At 29.5% G+C, this 20,492-nt stretch overlaps 1 protein-coding gene and 1 long non-coding RNA gene across 2 annotated transcripts; one reads left to right on the forward strand and one right to left on the reverse strand.

Moving 5' to 3' along the window:
• Positions 1 to 5,832: 5,832 nt before the first annotated feature.
• On the reverse strand, positions 5,833 to 7,042 carry LOC103873234. Its single transcript, XM_009151656.3, has 3 exons — positions 6,679 to 7,042; positions 6,459 to 6,520; positions 5,833 to 6,369 (listed from the first exon to the last, which is right to left on the reverse strand). The coding sequence occupies exons 1-3, from the start codon at positions 6,764 to 6,766 to the stop codon at positions 6,259 to 6,261; spliced, it is 261 nt and encodes an 86-aa protein (XP_009149904.1). The 5' UTR covers positions 6,767 to 7,042; the 3' UTR covers positions 5,833 to 6,258.
• Positions 7,043 to 8,838: 1,796 nt separating this feature from the next.
• On the forward strand, positions 8,839 to 19,893 carry LOC117134587. Its single transcript, XR_004458777.1, has 3 exons — positions 8,839 to 8,849; positions 19,598 to 19,604; positions 19,787 to 19,893. It is a non-coding gene; the product is annotated as an uncharacterized LOC117134587 (long non-coding RNA).
• Positions 19,894 to 20,492: the final 599 nt, after the last annotated feature.

Consider the following 20,492-nt stretch of genomic DNA (forward strand, 5'->3'; position numbering starts at 1 on the left):
TTTCCTATGGTTCACTTTATAATAGAGTGAAATATATAATAACTAGATGATAACCCGCACGCATGCGCGGACTGAGTTTTATAATAATGTTTGTTCATTAATTGGCTTTAATATTTTGCAACACTATAATCTTTATAGAATGTAAAATGACGAATATGAAATTTGGTTTCTTAAATGTATCATCATTGTTGAAGAGTTAACGTATTACAACTCATTTTAATTATTTTTAAGACTTCATATGCACAAAAGGAAATTAAGTTTTGCGGCTGACACAAATTACCAAAACCAAATAGACAACATCGATTGTATAATGACTAAAGGGGATTAGATTTTCTGCTCTCGATATTTTTACTATTGACCCTCCATAAGTGATTTCATTTTCTACCTCTATAAAATTATGCTTTCATTATCGTCCCTGTTTCATTAATATTAATTTAATTATTTTTAAACTTTTTAATAAATTTGGTGAATTACATAAGTGTCAATTAAAAAATATAGACATCTGTAAAAATTAGTTCCACTCCAAATACATATATATGAATCAAAATTTTGAAGAAAATCATCGGCAAACTCTATTAACAGGTTAGTGTTCAAATCTAATATATCAAGCTGTTATAGAATATAAGTGCATACTCGAAATATAAATGTATGTCTAGTATATATTCACCAGTCCAATCTAAAAATCATCTAATTCTAAAATAGCAAAACAAATTACTTATTTTATTAGCATATGCTTTTAAGGTTTAATTACTTATAAATATACAGATAATATATATAATACTTTCCCATTCTAGTATATTTTAACTATGTATAAAATAAAAATAATTTGATTTATTAAATGATAAACCAGAAAACTTATTAATAAATAGTTCAAATATTTCATTCTTATAATTATAACAGCTAGATATGGTATTAGGGAGAAACAAATATTAGTCGAATGATCAAATCTCTCATTCTTCGAACAAATTCAAAAGGAAGTAATTGGAATCTTGTCATGATATTTCATTAAAAGCTTTTTAAGAATAAAAATTAAGACTAAATTATTTAATCTGAATGAAATAATATATATGGTGCTTCCAATATTAAAAATGAATTTGATTTGAAGAAGTGTGTTTATGGGATTGTCAAGATCAAATAAGATATTAGAAACCACATATTAAAAATAAAAATAATTTGTATACATAAAAGTATATACATTAGAATAAGTACATAAATCAAGACCAATACATTTTGTTAATTTACAATCACATTTTTGGTAAATAAATCAAAATATTCATTTTATTTGCTTTATATGATATAAATTAAACTTTAATGATATTAACATAGATACATAGTATATTTTAATATAAATATATATTATTGACCCTTTCTACTCGTATGATTTTTTAACATTTGTATATTTTCTCTAACAAAAATTTAAACCATTAATTATAAAAAATTTAATGTGAGATTTTTGAATACAAATTTCAAAATTAAAATATTAAGATCTCAATAATTTTTCACTGCAAATTTTAAAATTAACATATTTTTATATTTTATAAATGAATAATTTATTTCAAATGATATTAATATGTCTATATATAATAGGAATATTTATTAATGAGATTCATATTCATACGATTTATTAGGGCTTGGCATTTTATCTAATACATGAATCTGTATCTGAATCTGATCTAAAAATCTGAACCGAAGTAGCAAAATACCCGAACGGTTATTGAATTCAGAGAGATTGGATATCTGAACCCAAACGTAGGCCTGGGCATTCAGGTCGTCGGGTCGGGTTCGGGTCGGGTCCTTTCGGGTCCGGATCTTTCGGGTCTAAGAGTTTAGGACCCGATAGGGTAATTTCAAATTTTCGGTTCCGGGTCGGTCCGGGTCGTGCCGGGTCCGGATCGGGTCGGGTCTTAGATAGTTAGACCCATTCGGGTAATTAGAATTTATCGGTTCGGATTCGGTTCGGTTTCGGGTCGGGTTCGATCTAAAAAAGATCTAAAAATACAAAACAATATCTGAAAATATTTATATATCCGAAAATATTCAAAATTTTATTCAAAATTTGTGTTTTTATTATATTAAAATGTGTATATATACTAAACTATGCGAGATACAACAACAATTCGTTGTCTCCTAGTGGTTGATCCCCATGTTCTCTAGACAAATAACCCGTCTTCGATTCTCCCTAGAAGCATTTTATTTAATTTACATTATTAATTCGGGTACCCATCGGTTTCGGGTTTGGGTCGGGTCGGGTCCAAGACCCGCGGGTCCTCTGCAACAAGACCCGATAGGGTAATTTGATCGGGTCGGTTCCTACCCGAACCGGATTTTTCCGGGTCGGTTTCGGGTCGGGTCTTCGGGTCCGGGTAAAATGCCCAGGCCTACCCAAACGGGTAATATTCGAACCCGAACTGGTAATATTTAAACCCGAATGGATATCTGAAGATAACCAAACATAAGTGTACTTAGCCCTATATTTCTAGTTTAATTCTCTTATTATATTCAAAATATTTATATCAATGATGCAGATTGCTCAAAATTAGATAATCCCTTATATATTAATTGAGGAACATTTGAAAAGATGTAACCTCAATTTTGTATTAATTAAAAGAGGCCCCAATGCATAGGTGGCACTCAATTAGGTAGTCAATTACATTCAATTGAAAAATAAGTAGGTCCACATTCGATTTTTATATGTTGTTAGATACATAAGTTGGTCAAACTATATGATATAATGATATGATATGATATTTTCTTTCCTTAAATAAAACCTACGGAATTACCATAAATGACTAATATATATATATGACAATTAATGATTTTAATAATAAAGATTTGATAACAATGTATATCTCCTCCATCATTTTTTTGTTTAATTTTATATTATTAAAATAAATTAAACAATCAAATTATCTATAAAAATAAAATTTAGATTTTTTCGTATATGTTATATTTTGAATTTTTAAAAACGACAATAAATGACTAAAACTATTAAAATTATTATGTTAAAAATTAATGATCAATGGTTTAACATTTTTATTATAAGAAGATACACATGATTTTAAAACCATATGAGTAAAAAATATCATTTAATAATAAAATAATATATATATATATATTAAATACTATATACCATAAGATTACATAAATATTTTAATATTAAAACTTTCAATGAATTTTCAAGAACATTTATAAATTATAAACTTATTAAAGATTTCAGATTGAAAATTTTGTTATCGATGATTTAAATATTTTGTTATAAAATGATATGAACGATCATAGAACCGTATGATTATAAATTCTTATTTAATAAATAACTATACAAAATATACTATTCCTAGAAAAATAGGTTGGTTCATCTTAACTTATATTACACTTTTTATTAAACTAACTATCGAATTGATAAATAACGTACCAAAAAATGTTTTGCACTTTCCTTAAATAAAAACTACGAAATTACCTAATATGATTAACGTATATGTGAAAATTAATAATAATGAATAATAAATATTTGATAACAATTTTTGTATCTTAGTTCTTTTTTTAATTTTATATTATTAAAATATATTTAAAAATCACATTAAATATATAATAAAAACATTTATAATTTTTCTTATATGTTATATTTTGAATTTTTTAAAACGTCTATAAATTATTAGAAATTTGAACCCACTCTGAAAATTTTGTGATCAATAGATTATTTTTTTTGTCATAATAAGTTACAAATGATCATAAAATTGTATTAATATGAACTTTTATTTAATATTATAAGAAGATACACATTATTTTAAAACCATATGAGTAAAAAATATCATTTAATAATAAAACATATATATATATATATAGATTATACTATATACCATAAGATTACATAAATATTTTAATATTAAAGCTTTCAATGAATTTTCAAAAACATTTATAAATTATAAACTTATTAAAGATTTCACATTGAAAATTTTGTTATCGATGATTTAAATATTCAGTTATAAAATGATATGAATGATCATAGAACTGTATGATTATAAATTCTCATTTAATAAATGACTATATAAAATATACTATTCTTAGAAAAATAGGTTGGTCCATCTTGACTTACATTATATTTTTTATTAAACTAACTATCGAATTGATAAATAATCTACCAAAAATTTTTTTGCACTTTCTTTAATTAGAAGGTACGAAATTACCTAATATGATTAACGTATATATGAAAATTAAGTATTATGAATAATAAATATTTGATAACAATTTTGGTATCTTAGTTCTTTTTTTTTAATTTTATATTATTGAAAGATATTAAAAAATCACATTAAATATATAATAAAAACATTTATATTTTTTCTTATATGTTATATTTTGGTATCTTAGTTCTTTTTTTTTGAATTTTATATTATAAAAATTTGAATATTCCCACTCTGAAAATTTTGTGATCAATAGATTATTTTTTTGTTATAATAAGTTACAAATGATCATAAAATATAACACATATGAATTTTTATTTAATAAATATTCAAACTAATAATATATATATATATATATATATATATATAAACACTAATGATTTAAAGCAACAAGATTGGCTGATCAATTTAGTCGTCCAGTTGAAATCTTTCAATAGTATGTGAAAGATTAAAGTCAAAGTAAATATGGATTTAGAATAGTAATTATATTTTACTAACCAAATACCGAAAAAAATCGAACCGAACCGAAACCAACCCGATATCCGCATTGAACACCCATAATCCAAATGAAGCCAAACTATTGTTTCATTCTCCAAAATATAATAAAAATAATAACTTAATCCCGCGCAAGGCGCGGATCTTATCCTAGTATACATATAATTATGGATAAAATTATTTGGTGCTCATTTAAAATACATATCAAGCTCTTGTTTCTTGCATTAACAAAAGTTGCATCTAAAATTTCAAAACAACAACTAAATTAGTGCCTTTCTATTTTTAAAGTTTTATCTTCAAACCTATTAATAGTTTAATCTTTTAAAATTTAGAAAACCTGTTAAGTTAAAAATATATTTTAAATACAAAAAACTTAAACAATGAATGATTAATTTATTTATTTTTCAAAATTTAAATATCTGAACTTACCTAGAATATCTGAACTTGAACATAAAATACCTGAACTTGACACGAAGTGTAGAAATACCCAAACGGTTTATATACCTTTATACTGAAATACCTGAAAATCTTAAATACCCGATATGAATTCGTACGGGTATCCGAACGCTCACCCCTATGATATATGATCATTTGTATCTTGATTGAACAAAAAAAAGTTAAACCATTGATCACAAAATTTTCAGTGTGAGACTTTTATCCTTTTTAGTAATTTATAGTCATTTAAAAAAAATTCAAAATATAACATATCAGAAAAAATCTTTTTGTTTTATTTTATGCTTAATGTACTTGTTTTATTTCTTTAATAATATAAATTAAACAAAAAGAGAGAGGATGCAAAAATTATATATTATCCAATATGTATAATTCATAATCATTAATTGTCATATATATCTTAATCATATTAGGTAAACCCGTAGCTTTTATTTAAGGAAATAAAAAATATTATTTTGTATATTATTAATTAATTTGATAGTTAGTTTAATAAAAACATAATATATGTTTATATTAACCAACTTATTTTTAAAGAATTCTAAGAATCATCCTCGTAACGAAATGTGGCTACGAATCATGTTGTAATGTTCCAGAACTAATATATAGAGGATGTTGTTTTTACTCTAAATATAGAATAAAAAAATAACATTACTCTACAAAATTACTCTATTTTAAAATAAAATCTAAAGAAAATTATTGTATACCATTGGATGTCTTGATTATTTCCATTAACATGATTGGCTTAGATATAGACAGCATTAAAAGCACAAAATTACAAAATTTTCTAGCTAAGAAATCCAGCATAAATATTTGATGCGATACTCGAGCTTCTTTTCTTTTTTTTTTTGGGTCTAAATGTTAAATACTCGAGTTAAAAACTTTTAGAAACATAATATTTAAAACTAATTAGATATAGGGCCTCAGAATGTATTTTTTTGTCCAAGGGCCTCCGATAGTATTAAACTGGCCACGTATGTACCTCGATGTTAACTAACTGAATTAATAGTCAGTAAACAGTAATTCAGACGTAAGCTACATAAATTTATCGATTATAATTAAGTTTTTCCCGTCAAGATTTCCGACGTTAATCGTTTTTTTTTTGTATCACGTTTTAATTCTTCTTTAAATTTTATCAGCAATCGATGCATCCTCTTCCACGTGGCAAGTGCCGGTTGTTGGCACCGGAGCCTGGATAATCATTTAACTCCATCGTCACCCTTTCCTCCACGTCCTTTTTCACGTCCTAACAAAACAACAGCAAAGGGATTAGTATTTTTTTTTTTAAAAGGGGATTAGTTTTTGAAGCTAATTATAAGCTTTTTGAGAACAAACCAGTATTGTATCTTGTTGAGGTAGGAAAATTTGATCAGGCCTCTCCATCAAACTCCCATATCCTACATAAGTACACAAGAAAGATATATATATATATATATATATTCAGCAATATACCATATATACTCGAGAACCAACCAGTAGTATATCTTTGTTGTTAAATCATTTGATGAACATATTTATAACATAAAAGAAAAGAATAAAGAGACGACGATCTTACTCGAAGCATTGGTAGGGAAGAAGAAAAAAAACTGAGATAGAGTTAAGCAGAAGATCATGAGTAGATGGAAGCTAGCTTTGTTGGCCATTTGAGGATAATGATTTATGACAAAATCAATATAGTATAGTAAACCCTTTGTCGTCGGTTTGTCTCTCTTTTTTCCCCCACAGTTTGCTATGAGTTTTATCTTTGTATTGGTTTCTTCTCTTCTTCCAGTTTCCGCAATATATATACAATTTTCATGTCGGATATAGCCTTTTTAATTATTAAATTAAAATTGGTGAAATCAAATATGAAAAAAACAAGTTTTGGACACGTTTTCACTTTCCATGGTTTTTTAGATCAAAGACCTAAATACCATTCAATATTCATTAATTTTTCATGTTTATTGCAGTTGTTATGGTTTTAAGATAGTATAAAATACTAATTATAGTCACAGTATAATAGAAATGTATGTGTATTAGTGTATATATACTCGATCACATGTTCCTCAACAACAAAGTGTTTTAATGACATTTTACCAAAAAATTAATTACGTTTTACCCCAAAAAGCTGTTTTAATGAACCGTAGCCAAGAAGAGTCAAGCTCATATTTTTCTTCACTGTTTATATCACTCTGGTTAACTCCTGGTGTATGATTAATGACTAATGTCACTTCTCCTATCACGAAATAGAATGTTTTCTTCGTCCAAAAATTACTCGACCATACATAAGTGAAACTACTAATTTCAATGTTTGAATGTTTTTTTTTTGTTTTTTTTCTTGAAAAGGGGCTTCAATGTTTGAATGTTTAATCTTATTACACGATATTTCATAGTTTTGATTCTATCTGGAGGTGCTTTTGTTGCTTGTAATCTGAAATACAAAGTTTAAAGTGTATAGAGAGTACGACTTCTATAAAAGTATATAGAGTTTTGGGAAAGTTTATGCTCGTTGAAATACTGAAATGTTATACATATATATAGCAGATATTTAATTGTATTTCATTTTTAATAGTAGTTTAGATATATATATATATGCAGATAGCTTTGGGAAAGTTTCTCCCCGTTTAATTATGATCAATTAGAAATATCTGGAGACATGATTAAAGTGGTGGGATTGTGGTACCCAATGGGCATGGCTACTCAACTACGCGTGTCGTTTACCATTAGTCATTGACTCACTGGTGGAGTCAGTGCGAAGGGAAACTTTGTGTAACTGTTATTATTTTCGAACATACCGCCGCCTACCCGCATGTATGACTTCATCGCAGAGATTTTAATTTGGTAATCTAAGGGGTCTGCGCTAAAAAAGTCTTAATTGTGCGATGAGTTAGACTATTGGACAATATTATATCGGTGATAGAATTTTTCTCCTTTTTTTTGTAATCGGTGATAGAATTGCAAGAAACAAAATTTTATTCAATAGTATATAACTTCTTAGTACATATTTTCACCTGAACTTAACCTCTCTCATTCAATCTTTATGTAATCTCGCCAAGATGAAATTAAACCACAGTTAATTAAATACTTTATTTAAATAGTGAATTCATAATATTATCGTCATATAGTGGATAATAATTGTTTAATCTATGGAATTTACTGGTCTATGACTTTCTTAATCTCCTCATTTTCATCCAACTTTATGATTATCAAATTTATACACAATATAAATCGAACTCACAGTATGTCCAGTAAAGCAAAACTATCTGAATATCAAATTTTGCTTATGTTTACTATTAAATCTCTAATGGCAGGCACTATAATGGAAGATAGCTAAGCAGACAATAGCGAGAGAGAAAAATACTGCAATTGTTTTATCATGTTGACAAAGTATACATATCTATGCATACTTTAGTAATCAATTTAAATTAAGTTAGAATATAAGTAAGTGCCGATCTGATTCATGCTTGTCAAAGTCATGGCACTAATTCTAAATGATGTTTTATGATCACTTCACGGATGTGGCTTCTATAGTGGCTAATTCATCATACCGCTTTGTTATTTCAAATATTGTACCCTATCATTTTTATTTACATACAACTTCGGCTAAGTTATGAAAATTATGGACTAATAAAATAGAGAATGGGCAGAAGAGAGAAGGTTATAAATGTATTTCATCAAAGTGGATTAACTTTTCTAGTTGAAATCCACTTAATGATGAAGGTAGCTTTATGGGCATATGCATGCACTGTTCTTTTTCTGCAAATGTCAAAATATATAACAATTATGTCGACAAAGTTCACAAGCACACCTGTAACAGGAAATTTTTCTTGGAAGTTTCCCTTTCTGTATAATGTCAATAAGAAAACATAAATTAAATGTCAATGGTGGACTTTGCCTATCACACACCACACATTTCTCCAAGTTTCTCAATATTATAAACTAAGAAGTGGCATGCACGTTCAGGTCTTCGGGTCGGGTTTGAACCGATTTCTTTCGGATCCGGATCTTTCGGATCTTAAATATTTAGATTCAATAAATACTTAGAAATTTTCGGTTCGGATTCGGAGCGGTTCAGATCTATAATTAAAGTACCCATAAAATACCAGTAATTTTTCGGGTCTATATCAAATATTTAGGATCTGAAAAGGACATGACATACCAATTCCATCAAATTTAGTTGACATTTGTCATATAATCTAAAATTTTACAAAATAACTTAAATGAAACTATTAATAATTAAAATAAAACATTTTGAAACTCTAAATTTTACATTTTAAAGCTTCATATTACTTAAAATGTTAAAAAATAATAACAAATGTTGTTAACACAAGATATTTCAACTATATCATAAAATAATATATATAAAATAGAACACAAAACAAAATAGTTTTAGATATACATGTTTTTAAGTCGGATACAAATCGGTACTTATCGGGTCGGGTCTATTCGGATCGGTTCTTTTTGCGTCCGGGTCTATACGGATCAGTTCCTTTCGATTCCGGTTCTTTCGGGCAAAAATAATTTAGATCCAAATGATACTTGTAAATAGGCATGGGCATTCGGGGTCCCAATCAGGTTTCGGTTTTGTCCAATCGGGTCTCAGTTTTTCGGGTTTATCAAAATCAGCTCCATTCGGATTATATAAAAATCCGGTTCGGGACCGGTTCGGGTTTTATCGGGTTCGGATCAGGGATAATAAATCTTCAAAGAACCGGAACAACCCGGTGTACTTTCGGGTTTTGGGTTCCAACCGATTCTTCGGTTTTAAAGTACTTGATTTATACCTATTTTGTAACCAAAACATAAGTAAAATCGGTTCTTCGGGTTTAAAGTACTTGATTTATACCTATTTTGTAACTAAAACATAAGTAAATTCGATTCAAAAATAAGAAAAAACATCAAACATGATCATTCAAAGTCAAATGAAAGGTATATATTGTTATTGATAGAAAGAAAACCAATAAATGAAATCATAAAACGAAAAATTAAGTTCTCACGAAATGAAAAAAATTATTCAATGAAAATAAAACCAAAATCTAAAAATTTCAAGCTTCAACCGCCACTTTCAACCATCAACCTTCATGTAGTAGATAGTTATTGTAGATGTTTATTAATATCTTAGTGTATTTTGGCTACATATCAGGAATTGAGATCATGTTTGGTACAAGTTTTTTTTGGCATTTTGAATGTTTCGGGTTCTATCGGATATCCATTTATTTTCAGGTTCGGTTCGGATAATACCCATAACCCAAAATACCATAAAACAAGATCCATTCGGTATTTATATCGGGTTCAGATCGGTCCAGATTCATTTTTATCGGATCGGGTTTGGTTCGGATTTTTGGGTTCGGTTTATTTGCCCAGCCCTACTTGTAATTATCCGGTCTGATTCCGAGTCGGGTATTTTTAGATCGATTAGTTCGGGTTTTTGGGTCCAGGTTAAAAGATCCATACCCAAGTCGGTTACAAAATATTAAATTCTTTCGACAGAATAGTGTTAAAAATAAAATGATTAGAGAGCGGGTAGAAATGAGAGAACCTTCTCTCTATGAAAACTCCTATTGAGAAACCCTGGTGTCATTTAGGTGGTGTTATTGGTTATATAAGTTGAAATCAACTCTATTAGATTTCAAATAGGTTAGATTTTAATTTTTTATTTATTCATTTTCAATATATGATTTGTTTAGATACTTTAAATCTGTCAATGCATTTATATATTCATTATAACAGAACTATAATTCATTTTAAGAGGATTCTATGAATTGTAATTCCAAACTCTCAAATTATAAAAATATAAAATAAAAGTTATTTATATATCTATCATTCGTACATTCTTCTCTTGAATCTCATCTAACGTTGTATGTAGGTGCAAAAAACAATATTATTATAAAATCACCATAATACAAAGTGGAAACACTATTTTATTTATCATTATGAAAAATGAAAGGATGATCTAAGCATTGTGAAGTACCGTAAGAAAAAAATCTGAATTTGATAATGCAAAGGAAATCTGGGTTTGGTCAAATGATGAAAGCTATTTTCTAGGGTTTGATCAAATGAAAAATACAGAATTAACACAATAGGAGACGCGAACTTTATAACAAAAATTGGTATAAATTTTCTAGATACATAGAATCTGGTTCAAAGTGAAGTTTTTTGCCACTAGATGAGTGGTGTTCATCAAGTCATATGTTTTCACGAGTCTTGGTTTAGATAGAGTTCTATAAAATCACGAGGTAATAGGTTAGATTTTGACTTATATATTTTACACATAGAATGCTATCTAAATCCATTCAAAATATTTCAAATCAAATGAATTGTAAAATTTTATCAAAACATGAATAACACAAGATTTTAAATCTTTCATTTAAATCTTTAATTGAATAACAATGGATTTAAAATTCTTTTAATGAAGAGACTCTAAATACAACAACCAATAACACTAGATTTCAAAATCTTTTAACAAAGATATTTTAAATACAATAACTAATAACACAAGATTTTGATAAAATATTTAAAATGCATTATTGAATAACAGTACATTATAAATCCTAAAGAGTTAACTTTAAATCCACTAACCAATAACACCCCCTTAACCTTTTTTAACTAGCACAATTTTAAGATAAAATTTTATTTAAAGATTAAAAACAGGAGAAAAGAGGTAAAATGATAGAATTGTTTTCTAAAAAAACTTTTAAATGAATCTGAGAAACCTTTTTACACATGTCTTTATTTTAGTGGTATAGTTAGAGTTTTAAGTCATTTATTTTAATACAAAACAAAATCAACTTAAATTACTAATTTAATATCACCTAGAAACTAAGGTTGAGAGACTCCTTATTATAGATGTTCTTAGAGCATCTCCAACACTATTCTATTGTTTGTCTCTATACTCTATAATAGAGTTAAATCTACTCCAATCTACCTCTATTTTTTACCTAAAATAGCAATTATTATTTTTACCTCAATTTTTAGAGAAAAAAATAACATTCCTCTATAATAAAGGCATACTTATTTACAAAATAGTCTTTTGACTTTTTGAGATTATAACTAAAATACATGTCCATGGAAAAATACATTTTCTTTTTACATATAACACAACAATTGTTTTGTTTACATAATGATTCATAAAATTTCACAATTATAATAAACATAAATAAAAAATACTATTATTTTCTTTAAAAGGAAAATTTTTATTAAACAAATGATATTTGAAGTTTATATGTAATTAAAATAAAATAAAATTAATTATTAAAAATTCCACATAGAGTTTTCATATTGATAATTATTAAATTTATATTGTGTATTAAGTCTTTTTCGAATAAAATGTTTAGTTTAAACAATATTGCAATTTTATGAAAAAAAATCAAAAATTGCAATGAATGGATTAATTTTTAACATTTATAAGTAAAATATGTTAATTGTAAAAATAAAAGGAATCTTGTAATAATATTTTTTAAAGAAAAAAAAAATAAAAGAATACGTTGGAGAGGAACTCATCTCTGTTATAAAATTCCTCTATTATAGAATAAAAAATAGAGAAATACATGAAGATGGTCTTAGAGCACTTCCAATAATAGAACTCTACCAATTATTTCAACATTTTGTTTTAGAAAAGATAGAAACTAAGATTGAGAGACTAGCTACTAATTTTTTTTTTGATAAAAAAATAGTAAAATAGGAAAAAGAAGGTCAATAATTTCTCTGAAAAAGAATTTGGAGATACCTTTTAGATACTTCTCTTACATGTGTTGATGCGCAACTGGTTCTGTTTTTTATAAAAACTAAAATTTAATTAGATAATTATACTATTAAAATATTAATAATTTTTATTTTAATATTCACGTAAAGATATGAACTGATGGGGATGTTCTTATAGACTCACTTTGAGGAATTATCTTATATTGATGTGTGCTGGATTTATGATTTCAGTTTCCTTTTCATACTTTGATATTAGCAAGGTGTGGTTTCTGTCTTTGAGACGAACTCCAACGTAGAGAACTCTTAAAGAACTAGATCGCGCTGAAGACTGAAGTGGTCTAGTGGTTCTAACTCTGTTTCATTATTTATCGGTTCATAGTTTTTATAAGGTCAACTGACTATTACAGAAAAATTAGTTGCAGTTCAAACAACTTAGTTCAATTCTTAGGGGATGTATTCACTTTTGAGGTGATTTGACTTTTAATAGAGTTTTAGATGATTTTAATAAGTTGCAGAAATTTAGGTAAATATAATCTAAAACCATGAGATTTGAGTTTTAATTTTTTTTAACTAAGAAACTCCATCCAAACACCCTAAAATCACCTTAAAACTTTAAAACTCCACAACTTAAAATATTTTCTATAACAGTGGATTTTAGAGTACTCTACGAAATGTTAAGTTCAATAACAGTGGATTTTAAATGAGTTTTTAAAATTCATGTTTGAATAACAGTGAATTTATCATTTTTAATACAAATCACCTAAAACTTTCGATTGAATACACCCCCTTACTCTCCAGTGTTTCACCGCATAAAAACATTTATTACAAAAAGGTTCATTTAAAAAAAATTAATTTAGAGTAAATAAAAATTAAAATGAGAGATATATATATATATATATTTATAACTAAAAATTATTTACATATTTTTCCAAAAAAGTTATGTTCAATTTTTGTATAACAAAAACAAAAGTCTATACAAAATTCAAAAGTTCAAGCTGGCTTTGATGGTTGTAGACTTATACAATTCCGGTCAAGCTGTGGCGTTTCTTGGCTGCGGTGGATTGGTGTGGTTGTATTTTTATACTCCTTTTTAAGCAAAGATGCGGCGATTATTTTTTGCATGGAACTAATGTGAATGGAGGAGATATAATTAACCTTTAGTAGCCGTGGAGCTAATTTGTCCCGGTTGTTATCCCTTCTTTCGCAGTTGAAGTATATATTAGAAAGTTTTACATTCTAGGACACTTATTGAGTTTAAAATTACACTTGAGATCACTTTCAGCTACTGGCACACTTTCGGCTAACTGAAACATAAATGAAATCCAATTGTTATCTTTAATTAGTTACATCCTAGTTATATGCTAACAAGTAACAACAAACAACTTAACTTTAATAATATTTCAGTAGTGCTGTTCGTTTGGTTCCCGCAGGTTCCTGCGGCTGCGGCTGCGGCTGAGTCTGCGGCTGTTCGTTTGGTTGTTGTTCGTTTTGCAGTCGCAGCCGCAGCTTGTTGTTCATTTCGAAGACGCAGAACATTGCCGTAGCCGCAGAAAGTAGATTTAGTTATGTTCGTTTAGTTGCCGTAGACGCAATTTTCATTTATTTCATATTTTAATTTTATTAATTTTATGAATTTGTAAAATTGTATTTTAAATAAATAAAATGTAGTTTAAATTTGTAAAATTGTATTTTAAATAAATAAACTGTAGATTTAAATTTGTAAAATTGTATTTTAAATAAATAAAATGTAGTTTAAATTTGTAAAATTGTATTCTAAATAAATAAAATGTAGATTTAAATTTCTAACATTGTATTTTAACTAAATAAAATATAGATTCAAAATATTATATTTAATTAGTAATAAATTTAACAACATTTTTTTTATCATAAACAAAAGCAAAATAATACATCAAGTCTTAAATAAATAAAACAAATATTTCAAATATCACATAGAACTGATAATCAAAGTTATAAGCAAAAAAAAATCATTAACTAAAACATTTAATACGGTAAACGACCTCTACCATATTCATCTGTGATGCTCTTACGCAAATTGCACTCGACGCGAATCAGCCTTGCATTTGGAAGTAGAAGCACTGCGATGGGCAATGGAGAATATGCTTCAACATTCAACATGTCAGAGCTTTGGGTCAGACTACAAGGAGCTGATTGCAATGATAGAGGAACCTCATGCTTGGCCAAGTTTTGCGACAGAATTGGAGAGGATAGAGACGCTACAGATATGCTTCCCAGACTTCAATATCATTCATGTTCCACGAGCGCGCAATCAGATTTCAGACTTTTTAGCTAAAGACTGCTAAATCTTTCCATAGGGAGTTATATTTTATTAGTTATTATATTCCGGTCTGGTTACCCAGACCACCTCAAGTTTGAATAATAGAATGACCTTTTGACGTAAAAAACATAAAATAAATAAATAAATGAATTTTAAATGTTCAAACAAAAATAATGATGTGTGACTTTAAGTTAAGATCCTTTGGTTGGTCTAACAGAATGGTGGATCATGGTCCTCGAAATTTACAGCACTGCACGAAACAAAACGCCTCTTAGTTTCAGGCATGATAGTGCAGAAGACGCCATCTTTTATTTATAACAATGGCTTTGCAGTTGTTCTTGATGACAGTATCATGGCTGAAACTGAGAGGACCATGATAATGTCGAACATTGCAATATATATTTTACACGAGTCAAGCTCTAGTGCACTTTAATGGCTACAGATATGTAGTGTTTATGAATATGTGATATATAGTATTTTTAATGACTTTTAATCTAATTTTATCTCATTTTAATCATTTAGATTGCATTTGTCTGCATAATTACATCTATACTATTAAAAGAGAAGCAGTCTTGAAAAATCTACTTATGAAAGGTTGTTAGACTCTTTCACTAGATTATTACTATTTTGGTCTTATCTTAAATTTATAATAACAATATATTACTATATATTTCTTTAACAATAATTTAATCAATTTAATAGGTGATATAACTAGATTTCCTAAATTTTCTAAGATTTACCTTAAATAAAATATTTTAAATTTTTGTGACATGAATCAAAGCCATCTGTGATACTTATATATTTGTCGATCATATCTACAATATAGCCTAAAAGATAATTAGCTATATATTAATTAATAATAAATAATACTCATTTCTTTCATGTAAACAAAACATTGTGAGATTCACGAGTGGACTATCATTATTTAAATACATGACATATAGACTATGCAATCAGAAAATATTTACTTACGATTTTAACAATTTATGGTTCACGACTTCACATAGTTTTGACTGGTAGAACTAAAAATACACATATCAGACACATATCAGACCTACTGAATATACAAATTTAACAATATTGATTTTTATATTTGCATATAGTCCATGGAGTTTATATTAAAATGATTTACAGTTATATATTTGTCAACCTTAGAGCAGTGTCCCTGAATGTGTATATATGTGGAAGGATAATCCTAAGCTCTAAATCCTGAAAATAATAAATACATATACTGATGTATAAAATATATGGTCAGTGAAATTTTGTCTACCTTAATATATTTACAAAATGGTTCAACTAATTCCCCTTAAATAAAATAGTTCAACCAATATAGGTTCGTTAATACTTCACATCCACGCAAGGTGCAAAACCGCTATAACAATCACAAATGTTTTCATCTGTTCAATAGTATAGATATTCTTAATACTAAAAAAATATGAATCACTCAAAAATGTGAATTATTAATACTAAAAAAACTGAACCACTCAAATATTCTTATAAGAAATATTTAAATTTATCTGAATTTTCTGATATTTCATCCAAAAATAAAAATATGACTTTTACCTGAATTATGTAAGATTATCCTTAAAGCGAGAACCAAACCAGAACCGAATTGAACTCAAGATTTTAACAGGTTTTTAAATTGGTATCTAAAACAAATTAAAAACCAAAACAAATAAACCGAAACCAAACTCAAACTTATAAATAACTAAATAGTTTCTATATTTTTTGAATAAAAAAATCAAAAATCAAAAATCAAAAATCGAATCAAAACCGAACTAAAACCCTAAAAAGAACTGAATCGAAACCGAACACGTAGCTTTAAACTTATTAGTGAACTAACAAACAATAAGTTTATCAACAAAAAAATCCCGCGCTTTTAAGCGCGGGTCAAAATCTAGTATATGGTTTAAGTGCACAAAGTGCGGGTCAAAATCTAGTATATGGTTTAAGTGCACACTTGAAAAGTTTGGGGCAAAATCATGAGGTTATTCCGATGAATTTAGAAGTATTCGAAAAAAGTGAAAACAACAAAAAATTCAGGTACCAAGATTCAAAAGAGAAATACTCATTGGGTCTACATTACACAATTGAAAGATTTGGGGTTGATTCAGAAGGATGTTTCTCAATTTACAAAACCTTGGTCTGATTTGAAAATAATCAGAAATTTGAGAGACCTAAGTGCAAATATGGAGAATCCAGCCATTGGAATGGATCGAGCTTTCTCTTCACCGGATCTGGAGCTTGACGACGGCCATGACGACGAAGGCCACGAGGGAACAGAGACACTAAATGGAGGGGTCGTGGAATACAGACGCGTCATGCAGCAAAGCGGCATAGATGGAGACTGGAGGCCATGGAGGAAGAGCCACGGTGGCTAGGTGAGCACAGTCGCAGAGCATAGTGAGTCGATGACGGGGAGACCAGGAGCCACTTCGAAAAGCCTTCACGGATCACCGAAGTTGAGATTTGGAGAAGACAAAGCCAATATCTCATTTCATAGATTCTCTCAATTTAAGTAGTTGGCTTAATAATTAGATAAAACGATTGTATACTAGGTTAGTGGCAATCAATTGTAAATATTAAAAAAAGTCAGGATTAAGTACTAATTGTACTTCGGTTTTAATAAATTAGATAGATACGTAAACTTATATTTGGTCTAACATAGAGTACTTTTTTGAGAAAATAACATAGAGTACTTTTTACATGTCTTTTATTTAAGTAAGAAGTACCTAACAATTAAGTAAGATGGGATTCAGCAACAAGTCTCATATCCTCACATGCCTCAGCAGAATGGTCTTGCTGAGAGGAAGCATCGCCATATCACCGAGTTGGGGCTATCTATGATGTTCGAGAGTAAAATGATGTTGAATTATTGGATGGAAGCCTTCTTCACAGCTGCATTTCTGAGTAATCTTCTGCCAACCTCAACCCTGCCAAATCATCAAACACCCCATCAGAAGCTATTTGACACTCTCTTGAACTACACCTTTCTAAGAACGTTTGGTTGTGCTTGCTATCCATCTCTAAGAGATTATGGTGTCAACAAATTCGATCATAGGTTGCTACGCTATGTATTCCCTGGCTACAACAACAAGTACAAGGGGTACAAATGTCTTTACCCACCTACTGGACGAGTCTATATCCCTAGACATGTGTTATTCGATGAGACTGACTTTCCTTTTGCGGATACCTACAAGCAAAGTCATCCATTAGTTCTCACTCCACTACTTAAGGCTTGGCAAATGAGTTTCTTACCTCAGGACAAATCATCTACCAATGAAGAAGTTTCCATTCCTAAAGACACTCAGGTTCTTCATCAAGCTGTCTCTCCATTATTCACAGAGGCTTATTTTCCCCCTCTTACAACTTCAAATCCTAATCATACTGGATCACCAAAGGTGTCTTCTCCTTCCTTAGCTCCGGTTCCAGAACCTATTCAACAGAAATAGCATCCCATGGTAACAAGATCAATGTCAGGCATAGTTAAACCTAATCCTAAGGTATGTCCTTATGATGCAAAAGGTTTCTATTCTTGAACCTAGTATTAGAGCACAAGTCCACGTCTATGAAGTCAGGCCCAAGACCCATATATTATGGTTCTCAACAAGATAGTTTTGTTATATAACAGTTGTGTTATGGTTTTATAATGGTTTAACTTGGCTGCCGTAAAGTGCAGTCTCCCTTTCCTTTTATAAATATCAGTTTATAATCATTTTGATTTTGAAGGCAATCTAAAGCTTCCTCCTTTATTTCTGTTTTGCATCACAATACGACTCATTTGACCTATCTCTTTTGTGTTTCAATAAGACCTAAATACACAACTCTATCTTGTTCTTAAAACCTCTTCATGGTATCAGAGCTTTAGTTGGTTCTCATGGGTTATCTTATACTCTTCTAGCTTCTGCACACTCTGTCTAAGCCATCTCAAGTTTCCATCAAACTATCTTAGAAAAGCAAGGAGTTCAAGGTCGAAGCTTTCATCAGATCAGAGTCTCCTATTCATGTTGACGACGAGAGACAGAGACGTCGTAACGGCTAAAGGTGTGACCTTTAAGTTCGTGAGAGAAATGTTTGATGCTCAACACCTTCAGGGCCGGCTTAGATAAGGGGCGAGCGGTGCGACCGTCCCGGGCCCAATCCTATCCCCCTGTTTCTTAATAGATAAAGGTTCGATTTTTTAAAAAAATACATATATTTTTATATTAAAAATAAGAAAAGAGGACCAAAATTTTTTTATATGAAAGTATTTTTTTCATTTCCATAGATTTATTTAAAAAATACTTTTGGTATTTTGAAAAAAACATATATCTATCTGATTTTTTAAAGAAAAATAATAGTTTGGAAATTAAAGAAAAATAATAGTTTGGAAATTAAAAAAAACAATTTACCCCAAGGCCCATGTGATACCATTGAGCCGGCCCTTAAATCCTTGTTCAGTGAATCAGCGCAAGCACTCAAACCGACAAAACTGTTTTCAGCTCTATAGTGGTGAGAGCAACATGGTCTCAACGAAAATCAAGATGTGAAAGGTTACGATTATGTTATCTCGTTAAAGACAGAATATGGAGTAGCTTACTGTCATAGCTTGAGAAGAGCAACTGTTTTAGATTTAGAAGTGTGGAATCGTGAAGCTGAATGAGTACATGGGTTTGGTGTTTGATAATTATGGGGTTTTAGCTGCAAGTTTCTGGAGTATATTGCCAAAGAGAAAGACACAATGGTAGAACACATGTTGTAGTTGGTTTAGTGATGGGAAGCAGAGAGTAAAAAGGATCCTTAGTTGTGGAAGAAGACTCATGTAACGGCCCGGTTCATGGCCCACAAATTCTCATAAAAGATTGGGCTTCTCTACGGCCCATTTGACAAAAACCTAGGGTTCCCTTCACCCTTTCCTATAAAAAGAGATGCAGCCCCTTCTTTTCTCTCATTTCTGAAACTTGAGCGAAGCTCTGCAGAGATTTAGAGAGACTAGGAAACCCTAGCCGTCAAGCTTCTCTTTTCCTTTTCTCTCTTCTTCTCTCATGCCTCTCTTTCTCTTTCTCTCTCCGTGATCTCTCTTCTCTCTCCTTGCCGCGAGCCCCCAAGAGCAAGCCGAGCCGCCAGTGGTGGTGGTGGTGGACGTCCAAGGGGTGGTGGGGTGATCGTCCGAGTGTGGTGATGGTGGTGGCTGTGTGGTGTTGTGGTGGTGACCAGATCTCGTCTCTCTCTTGTTTACTTGTTCCAGATCTGTTCAGATCTCCTCCCTCTTGTCTCTTGTTCCCAGATCCGGATCCAGATCTAGGCTAAGGTGGAGTGTTTCGAACCCAACCTTCTTTCATGGTCCTGTATACTCCTATATGTTGGGGTTAGGTTTGATTAGACCCTGTTTGGGAGTTAGGTTGATAGTACAT

Source organism: Brassica rapa, chromosome A06, assembly GCF_000309985.2.
Source record: "Brassica rapa cultivar Chiifu-401-42 chromosome A06, CAAS_Brap_v3.01, whole genome shotgun sequence".
NCBI lineage: Eukaryota > Viridiplantae > Streptophyta > Magnoliopsida > Brassicales > Brassicaceae > Brassica > Brassica rapa.

Excerpts from the sequence above, each read along its gene's own strand:
- LOC103873234 (XM_009151656.3), bottom strand. The coding sequence starts at position 6,766 with ATGGCCAACAAAGCTAGCTTCCATCTACTCATGATCTTCTGCTTAACT. Across the intron at positions 6,521-6,678 it reads CTTCCCTACCAATGCTTCGA|GATATGGGAGTTTGATGGAG; the intron begins GTAAGATCGTCG and ends GTACTTATGTAG. Across the intron at positions 6,370-6,458 it reads CTCAACAAGATACAATACTG|GACGTGAAAAAGGACGTGGA; the intron begins GTTTGTTCTCAA and ends TTGTTTTGTTAG.